Genomic DNA, 13446 nt, shown 5'->3' with positions numbered 1-13446 from the left:
TTCATTTATCCCAATGCAGGTTATGAGGAGGATGGAAACTCTTATTGCAGTGTTGGGTACCACACAGCATCTAAGTCTGGACATGTTACAGTACAAAATTGTGTTCAATATCCATATTTGCCTTAAATGCTCCCCTAAATGGTCTCTGTATTTGTCCAAAACTGCCTGTTCGCCATTTTCCAGCACTCATTGTGACGTTCTAGATTGACTCTTTAGGACGGTTTTATTGATGATATTGACATTGAGCTACAGTGAAATGAGGCCTAATTAGGGCTGGAAAAACATCCATCCCTTCAAACTGCTGAAAATCTACATTTACAAATCCTTAACATCTTGTAACAGTGTTAATTTATTAGTCGGATTGCTTGTTTTATTCTGTATGTATTGATTCAGTTATCCTAATAGTGTAAGGAGTATTGCCCTGAATGATGAAGGTGCAAGTCGAGCCACTCAGGTTGAATAAACTACCTAATTTCCATGTGTTCAAAAAGGTCTCGGATTAGGAAAAGGAGGTAGAATGGTTCTTGGAGTACCAGCCTAAAATACTTGCTAAAGACAAGACCAAACTGAAAACTGAACCATTATGTAACTGCTGAGCAGGACATTTACAGCCAGATTGGAATACATGACCGGAAATCACAGAGCCTATCTGGAATGAAGCTAGCAAAATGGACAGAGTGGAAAGAGACTGTGCTACAGTGGATTCAAAAAGTATTCTGACCGCTTCACTTTCTAAACACTTTATTGGGTTGCAGGTTTAACTTTAAATAGATAAATTTGTCATTTTTCCCCAATCTATCTACACTCGTTAACCCATAACATGAAAACACAGTAAAGCCCATTGAAGCATCCCTTGTGTGATTTTGGTCTATACAAGAAATAAATTGCTATTGTTGTTGTTAGAGTAACCACTGGGTTCTTGATCACTTTCCTGACCATAGCCATTCTTGCATGGTGGCTTAGTTTTACTCGATGGCCAACTCCAGGAGGAGTCCTGGGGCCTCATGTATAACGCTGTGCGTAGAACTCACACTATAACATGGCGTAAGCACAAAAACGGGAATGTGCGTGCGCACAGAAAAATCCAGATGCAGGAATCTGTACGTAAGCAAACTTTAACGTTCTTCCACTACATAAATCCCAATCAGCGTGAAAAGTAACGCACGTGCACGTGCCTTCTGTCCTGCCCCAACTTCTCCCAGAATTACGCCTCTTTGAATATGCAAATCAATATAAATAGCCTTCTGAGAAAAGACAATGGGAAAAGCACGGGGGAAAATATAAGAATTTCAGCGAATACCAAGTGGAGGCAAAGGAAAAACGTACTATTTGTTGGTTTAAACAGTGGTATAAATCAACAAAAGGAAGTTGATCGAGTGACAGTGTGTCGGAGAAACTCGAAAGCTCAAGTTCACAAAGTCGCACAGTGCCTGAAATAAAAAAGAAATCACATATCAAAGTCGCCGTGAAAAGGGAAGTCGTAGCCCACCGTCTGAGTGTCATATGAAAGCTTATTAGGGTACAGACAAAAAAATAGGGACACAGTGGGGAAAAAAGCACAAAATGTCAACTTTAATCTCGAAATTTCCACTTTAATCACATAGTTTATTTTGCCATTAAAGTAGAACATCATAAACTTCATCTTAAAATCGTTTAATTTTCTAGTTTCTCAAATCCCATTGTAACTAAAGTAGGACGTTAAATGCTTTGTTCTGTATTTGATCTTCTTTGTGCTCTGTGTGTGAATCACCACCTGCTTCTTAAACGGGCTTTCTCTTCCTCCAACAGGACACATAATCCATTACATTCGTGATATTACAGCTCTCTGAATAATTAAAATACTGAGATGTATACGTGATATCTTTTTCATGATGATAGGAATGAAAGCATGTTATTAAACATGGGAACACGGTGGCGCAGTGCTTGTTCACATCTCACGCAAGAGGCTTGCTGCGCCATGCGCGACCTTCAGTGAAATAATTTATCACAGCAGTACTGTCTCTTTCAAACGTACTAACCTCCAATTCCTATCCTTACTTTTCTTTCTCCAAATACCCAATCGCCACACAATCAGCTATATAATAGACGTGAAGCCATTTGTAAGCTTAGAACGCCGATTCTTCAAAACTTTTAAGGAACATTGAAATATCTTCATAGTACATGTTTAATTATTCTATCCGTCTATAATTCCAGTGTTGCGTCTGTGCAAGAATACAATGCAATGCAGGAACAATCCCTGAACTAGCTAGCGCTGCGGCACCGTGTCCTCACATGTTTAATTATTAACAATACAGATTATTTAAAGGGCGGCACGGTGGCGCAGTGGGTAGCGCTGCTGCCTCGCAGTTGGGAGATCTGGGGACCTGGGTTCGATTCCCGGGTCCTCCCTGCGTGGAGTTCGCATGTTCTCCCCGTGTCTGCGTGGGTTTCCTCCGGGCGCTCCGGTTTCCTCCCACAGTCCAAAGACATGCAGGTTAGGTGGATTGGCGATTCTAAATTGGCCCTAGTGTGTGCTTGGTGTGTGGGTGTGTTTGTGTGTGTCCTGCGGTGGGTTGGCACCCTGCCCAGGATTGTTTCCTGCCTTGTGCCCTGTGTTGGCTGGGATTGGCTCCAGCAGACCCCCGTGACCCTGTGTTCGGATTCAGCGGGTTGGAAAATGGATGGATGGATGGATTATTTAAATGAAGTTAAAGTTTTATCTGTATAATATAATCAACATATTTTGCTGCATTTCATCTTAAAAATGAATCCTGTCATCATATGAAAATACGCGCTTTATAAAGTGGCGCAGGTTGTACAATATTATAACTGTAGTGCAAGTTTACAGTGAGGTAATTGTACTTATAAGTAAACAGTTCTACAAGGAGCACTTGATGGACTGATTTAGTGCGTTTAGAGTTCTTGGGATGAAACTTTTTCTAAATCACGAAGTCCATACTGGGAAGTCTCTAAAGCATTTTGCAGTGGCTCAGGCAGCGTCTGCTTCATGCTGTATACTGATATTTCTCTTTCCGATCAGCTGCTGCTGTGATTCCCCACTCAGATACAGTGATTTAAATACTCCGAGTGGTGCAGTGAGAGTAATATGGAAAAAGATGATCTGCTGTGACAACCCTTAACGGGAGCAGCTGAAAGAAGAAGAAGATGCAGTGAGAGTTACAACGCTAAAGCAGTTATGGTATTTGGAATACTATGGCTATTCCCTGGACCATTATATTGCTGCAGGTTAATTACAATCAGATGCATTACACTAATAAACAATATGCAGTTAGTTTCAGTGTATTTATAAAGCCGCGTCAGGAATGTGGAGCTAAGAAAGAAAGGTTGACCACGCAGGAACAGTAGCACTGCTTTGACGCTGGGTGCCGCCAGTCTGCAAAATCGAGCGGAGAAATTGCGTACGCCAAAGTATGAGTTACCGTGGAAATGTGTGTGGCTTTACGCCAAGTTTAGGTTTTATACATCGCGATTTGAGCGTGGAAACGGGAGTACGCAACATTTCTGTGCGTACGCACCGTTTATACATGAGGACCCAGGTGATTGCAAACTTCTTAAATTCACAAATTTATGAGGCCACCATGCTGCAGGGAACACTCAAAGCTTGAGAGAAGTGTTTTATTTCCTTGGCCTTGTCTAAGCCTCACCACAATTTCAATGTGAAAGTCTACATAAAGTTCCGAGGTTTGGTTTTGTCCTGACATGCAGTGTGAATTGTGGGACCTTATATGCACAGGTACGCACGGGGGGAAGGAATCAATTAAATTTACCACAGCTGGACTCCAATCCAGTTCTAGACACTTTTCAAGAAGGATTAAAGCAAACAGGATAATATCTGCAGAAAGCCTATGAAAATACAGAGAAGGGTGAAGTGGGCCCCTGCATTGTGGGCTGCAACTGGAATTCTTATAAGATTTGATTCTTATGATGATGTATCATTTTATTTATTACTGTGTAATATATTGGGAAGTACTGCATGTTTAAAATATTTAATCTTACCTTCCTCTCAGCAGTTTTCTTATGAGGTGATTATAAATGGTGTTTAAATGGATTTATTAACATGATATAGAGTGCAAGCCTTTGAAAGAGAGGATAATGGTCTTGTGATCATATTCTAATTCGATTATTTGGTGTGCGTTACATTCTAACCACCCTAGAGTTTCTCCTTTGCAGTACACTTTAATGCTGATGAGAAGTAATCTTGACACATTAGTCATGCGTGACAATATTCACGATTAGATGTTAACTAGGGGTTTTATAGTAAGAAAAGCAAACCAAGATTACCAGAAACTGGAGTTTATATATCAGAAATTCTCAAATTCAGTCATTCATGATCCCTTGAGTTGGCGATTTTGATCCAAATCAGTTTTTACTTGGATGTTCAGTCATGCTTTTGCACTGCATTAGCAAAGACAGGCTTGTTACAAGCGTACATTTTAAAAAATCCCCTGTCACAACTCTTCATTTGATCAGATCATTTCCAGTGTCAGCAGACTACAGCAGTGCGGCCTTGATCTGTCATAGTGTTCAGTAAATTTGAGAACACGGCAACTGAGATTTAAGAAAATTCGCTGTGATATACAGTAAGGATGACAGGCCTGAAAAGTTGGGAACGTTATCTATCAGAAGCACTAACCGTAAATGGAGGAAAAAAAATTAAATCAACAATGTCAGGTTTTAACAGTTTTAGGAATAAATATTAGAAGTGATTCTGTGCTCTTTTACAGTTCAAAATATTTAATAAGTAAATAAACTTACTGAATGCCCTGATGTTGGTGCCCAAAATCTTCTCCATAAAGCAAACCCCACGTCAATTGAAACTGTAAGTTACAAAATGGTATTTGTAAAAATTCTGTGATATCTTGAAAAGAGCATTTTACAAAAAAAAAAAATACAAAAATACATTGGGAAATAAGTCAATATGAAAAGGGCCTTATCAAAACTAAAAGGCATATTAATGTTACTGTTCAGTAATGTTGCGTCATTTTCTAACCCACTTAATCCAGACCAGGGTAATTTAGCGAGGGCTTACTCTACCTACAGTAGCATAGGGAGCAAGGCAAGAACAAACTCTGGACAGGTGCCAGTCCACTGCGGGGTGAACACACACACATAATGAATGTGTGTACTAAGGCCAATTTAGCATTGCCAATTCACCTAACCTGTATGATTTTGGACAGTGGGTGGAAATCCATACAAACACTGGGAGGATGTGCAGACTCCACGCAGGGAGGACCCGGGATGTGAACCCTCACCACAAGGAAGCAGTGCTATTACCACGTGCCATTGTGACACCTCAGTGTATGAAAGTACAACACAACAACCAATCTAATATGCTTTACTAATTAATCTATTATGTTTTTGCAAAAACATGTGATTAATTTATTTTTTAATCATTTGAGAATTCTGAACATCTTTTTGCAATTGACCTTTACTCTTGGTGTGCATTACCAGTGATGCATTGCTGCTTGGCAAGCCTCATTCTTTGGATTATCATGTGTTTATTTACACATTTGGACTAATCGGGTTGTTCAGTGTTCCTCTAGATACAGACAGTTAATGGACAACCACTACAGACCTGACCAGTGACATCTGTGTTCCTGCCTTTAAAGTGCTTTAACCATTAGACATTTCTGCATGTGCATGCACATCAACTGAGGACATCTCCTCTTTTTCAAGAAATTTACTCATTGCACTTTATCAAAATGGCATACCTTGGGTTATCCATTTTCTTGCATTAAACTATGAATACATAACTGATCCAGATAACATAATTTGTCATTTATTGTGTGCGACGATAAATGGAACTAAGAAATACAATGCCTTGTATTTTCATATACTCAACCATTTCTTTGTACTTTCAATAGACTTATTACATTTGGTAAGACCCTCATTTTTCATCTTGATATGTTATTGTATGCGCAAAATAAGAATCTATTATTGGAGGATAGTGTGACTGAAGACAGAAAAAGGAGTGAAATATAACATTAAGATGATGGGCAGTCTTACCTACAAGGACAATAAATATTATTCGGAATATCCCAAACAATGGAATCATCTCTTTAAAGTTCTAAAAATGACAAAACACAAACACATGATATGAAATAAATTCAATTCAATAAGAAAATACTAATGATCTCCAATCAAACACCTGAACATATTAAATATTTACATTATATATTGTGATCACTTATGTAAAATAATAGAATGCTTTCCATACACAGATTAACTCAACATCAGTTATGGAAATGGAATAACAAACAGAAAAGTAACTTAAAAAATTAAATACAAATGTTAGATTGTAATAATTGTTCTAGTGCTTAATTATGTGAATTTAGCAGATAAACACATCAGTATATATTTTTTTCATGTCCTTTAAATAGCAGCATAAAAAAAAATTCTAGAGTATATTCAGGCAAGCCCATAAATGCTAATGTAGCATTAAATCAAAGATACAACTTACCACAACAGCATTCATGAAGTAGCCACCCATCAGAGCATAGACTCCTCCAGAAGCACCTACAAGACCCAACGTTGGGTCAAAAATGGAGCTGGCCAATGAACCTGAGAGTAAAAAATAACAGAAACCAACAAAACATCATCATTATGACCACCGTTGTGATGAATACCAAGCTGGAAAAATATTATTCAAATCCCGCCAGCATAGATGATGCAAGTAGTTGTTTCTATGATGGTAGTTTCATGTCTACAGAACTGGCCTCAGACATCTATAAAGTTTCACCTATTATGACAGTAAATTGCTGAGCAGGGATCCTTAGAGTCACTTTTCTCACCTCAATATCACATTAAGCCCAGCCATCAAAAATTCAGCCACTATCTCTGCTCTTTTTTTCTTACTTCCATTCTGTTGTGGTACATAAAACATGAGCCATCAGGCAAATAAGGCTATTCTGTTTGCAGTGTCCATAACAGTCTTCTTTCATAGTCCTTCCTTGTAGCTCATTATATGCATTGTACTTTCAGGTGAGTTGGATGGAGCTCCTGGGAATGTCAGATAGTAATGCTTCGATCAAATGGCTGCTGATTTCAATTGTCCGCTTTTCACTACAAAAGACTCGATCAGTGATTGGTAAATTGACCGATCTTTTTTTCTTCAGCCCCTACTTTCTAAGCCTTAGTTGTGTTGCACCTTTACACAAGGTATTACGGTAGATGAGCTAGCACAGGTGTGAACTTCTTGCACACTGACAGCAGCAAGAGAGAAGACTGGAACATTAGCCATTACATTAAAGTAGGTGGAGTAATAAACTGAGAATAAGGAATCAGAGGAGTCATCCTGTGCAATTAGACAGATAGCAAGAGAAGCTACCTTAATGAATTCAGACTTATTTAAACCTTTAATTAAAAAGAACACTGCATGTCTAAGTTTGGGCAATGAGCGACCTTGTGTTTAGTACAGCAGCTTACATTTTCAATTCGAAATAGAAGAGATAAAGAAGAATTTGAAATTGCTCCTTAGTAAACAACAGGCGTGTTAGGTTTAACACAAGATGTTATGCAAATAAATATGAATAATATGAATAATGTTGCATCCGTGCCACAATGTTTTCTGAAATGTACTATACAGGTCATAAAATGAATAATTACAAATATCACATATACCTATGTCTCTGGGTTTTTTTTTGTCAGTGAGGCTTTGACATCATAGACCATAAGATGCATACTAATTCAGCGTGAGCAGGAACACTCAATAAAACTGAATAAAAAAAATAAAGTGACGGTGAGATACGGAGAAGGCAGATTCACCAGTGTTTGTGTGTCAGCTTTTATTCCTCCAGATGAGAGAATGTCCAGTTCCATTGCCTCAAAACACCGCTCACATCTACAGTTATTCCCAGTTTCAGATAAATACTATAAATGTACACTGGCTGTTACAGACGCAAACCAAATGTATGTGGTATTGTATAATATTCTTAATAAGAGGAGCTCACCACTGAAAACAGTAAATATAGCAGGCACTTGAGATCGAACCGGGGACTCTTGATTACAAGTCAGCAAATCTTACCACTGCGCCAAGGATTGCGCGTATTAGTCGAGGTATAGCTGCGATTCTTGAGAGACGATCTACCAAGAATTATCCTTGGGCTCCGGGTTTGAATCCCGCTCATGGCACATTGCTGAATGGAAGAATATATCTCTAAAATAAATTTTTAAAAACACTTTCTCTTCAACAAACGGTGCTCTGAATCCTACATTGCAGATGTAGTTTTTATTGTTCTTTTTTGATTAAATAAAAAAACTGTTTAATGAATGATTTGTCAAGGAACACACGGACAACAAGCATAGTTAAAAATCACACTTAAACAAACTGCCTGCCCATTCTATTGAATCATAATTATAACAAATAATAATGCATTTCATTTCCTTATATAGCACCTTTACCATGGTCTGAGACTGCTGCACAGATAATCAAGAGGGGTACAATAAAAATGAAAGCACAATAAGAATAAATAAATAATAGTGCACAGCCTTGTGTTTGTATGTATTTATAAAATGTGGGAAGTAATATATTCAAGTTGATGCTGACATTCAATTAATTTGAAGTAGGTAAAAATAAATATTTGGAAATATTGCAAAGGGAAATGTTTATAAACTTAGAGCAAAATAACTATATGTGTTCTAGTAAACAGCATACACACCACTTAGTTAATATATCCATCCATCCATCTATTTTCCAACCCGCTGAATCCGAATACAGGGTCACGGGGGTCTGCTGGAGCCAATCCCAGCCAACACAGGGCACAAGGCAGGAACCAATCCCGGGCAGGGTGCCAACCCACCACAGGACACACACAAACACACCCACACACACACACCAAGCACACACTAGGGCCAATTTAGAATCGCCAATCCACCTAACCTGCATGTCTTTGGACTGTGGGAGGAAACCGGAGCGCCCGGAGGAAACCCACGCAGACACGGGGAGAACATGCAAACTCCACGCAGGGAGGATCCAGGAAGCGAACCCAGGTCCCCAGGTCTCCCAACTGCGAGGCAGCAGCGCTACCCACTGCGCCACCGTGCTGCCCTAGTTATATATATATATATATATATATATATATATATATATATATATATATATATAGCTATTTTACAGCATGATTAGAATCGTCTGAGTATTAAAGATGTAGGTCTGTTTTAAAAGCATATTTTAAAACATCAATGTTAATATAGAGTATAATTATAATTATTATTATTCTATATTGGCATTGATTTTGAATGATTTGTGAAATTACTGTTAAGTATTAAAAAAAAAGCATACCAGTCTCTTGTTTTTACAGGTACACACACACACACACACATATATATATATATATATTGTGTTCTGTGGTGGACAGCTGTCTTTTGGACATGCATATACATAAATACATACATATATATAGGTATACATATACACAGTATATATACAGTATATAATTTTTACTGCAGTAATTCATTAACAATTATTGGTCTTTAGACACCAGAAAGACTTTCTCTTTTCAGATAAAAATGAACTTGCCCAAACAATGAATTGAAAAAAAAAAGAAAAAGTTTTTAAATTGGCAAAGTCAAGAAAAAAAACTTTTCACTTTCTACGATTTGTATTTTTATAATTATAGAGCACTTCATATTATTATTTTTAAAGCTCACTCTGTAAAATTAAACTATGATTATACAATTCAGTGTTTATTATATTTCTACATTATATCTGTCTTTACACGTGTTGCACACAAATTTAATAAATGTAATAAACTTAACCAAGAATGTTTAAAAAAATCATTCAAAAAATGTGTACGTGAATGTAAATATATCTGCACAAACCGACACTCGTGAGTAACATTTTTAGACAGTTCAAAATGAAATGCAAATCGCAAAGCGTCTGTGTGCCGACTCGAACAAGCTTTTGCAGAATACATTAACTGACAAGAGGCTGGCCCGCCCTTTCCGAGTTTTGGTAGCCAACTCGAGCCGTGATTCGACAATTCTTGGTAACTGAGTGAGCCGTCATTGGCCAATTCTTGGTAGCCGAAACGGGTTGTGAATGGTCAATTCTTGGTAGCCAATGCAGTCAATGGTCAATTCTTGGTAGAATCTTGGTAGCAGAAAGCGATCTGATTGGTTTTCGCTACCAAGAATTACCTCAACTCATGGCTGCTCGGGGGCACTACAGAAGCTATTGTATCATCCTTGAACCTTTTGTGAAAGTGTTTATTTGATCTTTGGACTTCAGGCTTCACACATTATATAGTTTATGCCTACATTTTGTAATTTACTACTAAAATATGAAAAACGTTTCTGTTTTAACAATGTGCTTACACAGATTATCGTAGAAACAGAACACACATGAAATGCATGTTTTCCAAATAATGATCTATTATTTCCACTCTAAAACTCCAGCACTTCACTCCCAGATAATCAATCAAGGCATGAGCTGGGAGAACTTTGTGCACGTCCTGCGGCGGTGGGGGATGGAATAGCAGGCTGCTTGTCTTTATCGGCACATTTACAGGACAAAAGACCTGACGGAGAGGTGCGATGGGATTTAAGGTGGGCCGGATTTAAGAGTTTTTTCGTAGGCTCTGGTAATTCTAGTGTTAACAGAAAATGTTGTCTATTTTACTTATAAACTTGTTAAACTGGTCAGGCTTGTATCTTCTTGATAAACATCTTATGAACATTAGATAAAGTTGTGGCATTTATAAAGGTTTGTTCTGGATTTATTATTTGTTTGTGTAAGTTGTATAAGATATGTTTTGGTAAGTAATAAGTACTGCATGATTAAAATGGTATTCTATATTTATAATTGCACCTCCAGAATTGGGAAATGTCTAGCAGGTACACTATTAAAAAATAAACTTTATAAATATATGAAATGTATATTTTAACAGCAAATAAAAAGCTGCAGTGTAATTAATGATTTAAATGATTAATCTATAGAAGTGCATGTATATTTACATTTAAGCAATGTTTAACTACCAGTGTCAATTAATTGCATCAAAGTGTGAGAATATATATGTTTCTGTTAGTCGATGGTGAAAGCTGCTTTTTTTTTTTTTTTTTTTTTTTAAATTAAGCCTTGTTTCAGATTAGTACATTACAGAAGGAATTACACAATATGACAGCTTGTAATTATGAGAAGCATTTTATTTTATGCCATACAATATGTAGTACTGATTTATTAGTTAAAGTATGTATATTAAGGGCTTTTCATTTTAGTATTTTTATGGTTACTGAACAATAAGCCCAAAAAATTTCATTTTGTTAATAAAAGATGAAGAGGTAACACTTGTGGACTATATTTTAATTGTAAAAATACCAAAGTTAACAATTAAATATAGAAAATAATGCTTCCCCATGTCTGGTTATACAGGAGCTTAGCACAAAACGTTTTTTTAAAGGATGGCACTCATGTGTCTCTGTGGATCACTCTCCTGACTCAACTTGGGTCAGCACCCCAGGATGAGAAGGGGAGCTCTAGCTAACAAGATTGTCTGTTTCTGTTCTCACAGCCAGGAGAAGGTGCCCAGTGAGGGCAACTGACTCCACCCTTTCTGGTCAGAGGACTATAAATTTGAGGCGCTCACAGAAGGTACATCTCATTCTGGACCAATGCTCAAGAGAGACGGCGATCCAAACTAGACAAACAACTGTTTACTTTGAGTTTGGCTTACGAGATACACCATTGTGTGCCATTTCTGTTTAAAAGTTACTTTGATAATTAAAACAGAGTGACCCAACTGAAGCCCCAACATGTCTTGGGATCAGGTGTCATACCTTGCACGACCACAAGGGATTTTTTAAATAAATAATATATATAAAAAAAAAAAAAACAGATCTAAATTGGTGCTGGAATCAGCCAATACATTATCATGAAATCAGCGATTAGTATTGGCCCTTAAACAAATCTGACCAGAGCATCCCTAATGTCAGACTACACAACTAGGACTCCCAGGGGTTAAGATAAAGTAAATTAAGTCAGCGACTGAAAAGCACTATAAAAACTGTGCAATGTGACATGGCTTCAACTGGCTCTTCTTAATCCACAGAAGCACCAAACTCTAGAAGGACATAATACTGGATAGGGCATCAAGTCAATTATCCTAAGCAGCATGTAATTGGCATGTGTGGTGTAAACCACAGTAACCGAAGAATACCCTAAACACATTCAGGGAGAGTGCATAAAGTCCACAGGGACAGTGACTGGGCAGGGGTTTTGGACAAAGCTCTCAGGCAGCACCATTAATTACAGTAGTACTGTACCACCTTTACTTTCTTCATTTTTTTTTTTTTTTTACTTTTAAATATTAGTAATATGTATATATCATTTTCAGTTCAGCCAGTGTATGCAGAGCATACAGCACATTTCTAAATCATTATGTGCCGTTTTACCCAAAATCTTGTATCAGATAGCATCATCTTCCTAAAATTATTCTGCCTCTAACAATGTAATTGACTGCCTCGGTTTCTGCACATACAAATTTCATTCAGAATGTGGGTTAGGAAGCTCCAGAAGCAGCATGCGTAAGGACTCACCTGCAATGACTCCTGAAAGATAGACCAGTCCAACACGAAGACCTTTGTGCACCAGTTCTAGAGGAATGCCAAGCAGGAGCTGCATAAACATGTTACCCACAATGTGCTGTATGCTGAAATATAAAGAGATTAACAAAAAAATAAAAATTACTTGGTGGTTGAAACTTTTTATTTTTGGTAAAATAAAAAAAAGACACAAAAACTGAGTTTGACGAAATGTGTATATTTTCAAAATGCCATTATGAATACATTTGCATGTTATACAACATACTGTATATACATAATGAATAAACTAAATGTATTCCTATAATATCTGTTCAGATCTTGTCACTTGATTACACGCTATGCACATATTTAGCCTCTCTATCACTAGCTGTCACCAGAATACTGAAAGATGCACGTGCAGCAGGCAATAGCTTTGTGAATAAGGCAATAATTACTGAGAAATAACACAATAAATATTTTTTAAGTGGTGGGAATAAGTTTCAACATGATTTAACATGTTTGACAGAATTAGGGATAAATGTCAAACCTGCACCTGCGAACGGTCGCTGGAAACAGAAAAGTGAACAAGTAAAGAAAATAAAACCAAAAAATCTGTGATAAAATTTATTACTTACAGTGTAATTTTGATGTATTAAGCACGCCTCAGAAACATGGAAGGCATGCTTTCTTAAGTCAAAAACTTTACTGCTTCAAAGTGGACGTATTCAGTAAGTTTTAAGACTGGATGTCGCTACCCTTCACCTCCATTTTAAAGTGCAAAAGCAGGCTAGGTTTTTAATTTATAAAAATTGCTTCACTTTATAACACAATTTCATGTGGCAAATTATTATGTACCTGTGATGCCCAGGTTCTCACAGCCATGGCCACTGATCTCAACTGGGACATCAATCAGTAGTCATGACTGAGATG

General features: G+C 37.4%; 1 protein-coding gene across 2 annotated transcripts in view; it reads right to left on the bottom strand.

Moving 5' to 3' along the window:
• rhbdl2 (rhomboid, veinlet-like 2 (Drosophila)) overlaps positions 1 to 13446 on the bottom strand; it is a 37932-nt gene that overhangs the window by 5769 nt on the left and 18717 nt on the right. For both annotated transcript variants that reach the window (XM_028818789.2, XM_028818790.2), the window contains 4 exons: positions 12532 to 12644; positions 6461 to 6561; positions 6007 to 6067; positions 4756 to 4817 (listed from right to left, as the gene is read on the bottom strand). In XM_028818789.2, coding sequence (XP_028674622.2) covers positions 4756 to 4817; positions 6007 to 6067; positions 6461 to 6561; positions 12532 to 12644 — 337 coding nt within the window. The remainder of the gene's footprint in view (positions 1 to 4755; positions 4818 to 6006; positions 6068 to 6460; positions 6562 to 12531; positions 12645 to 13446) is intronic.

The sequence above is a fragment of the Erpetoichthys calabaricus genome, chromosome 14 (genome assembly GCF_900747795.2).
Source record: "Erpetoichthys calabaricus chromosome 14, fErpCal1.3, whole genome shotgun sequence".
Classification (NCBI taxonomy): Eukaryota; Metazoa; Chordata; class Cladistia; order Polypteriformes; family Polypteridae; genus Erpetoichthys; species Erpetoichthys calabaricus.
The sequence above is the reverse complement of the archived record's forward strand: the minus strand, read 5'-3'. Positions and strand labels throughout refer to the sequence as shown.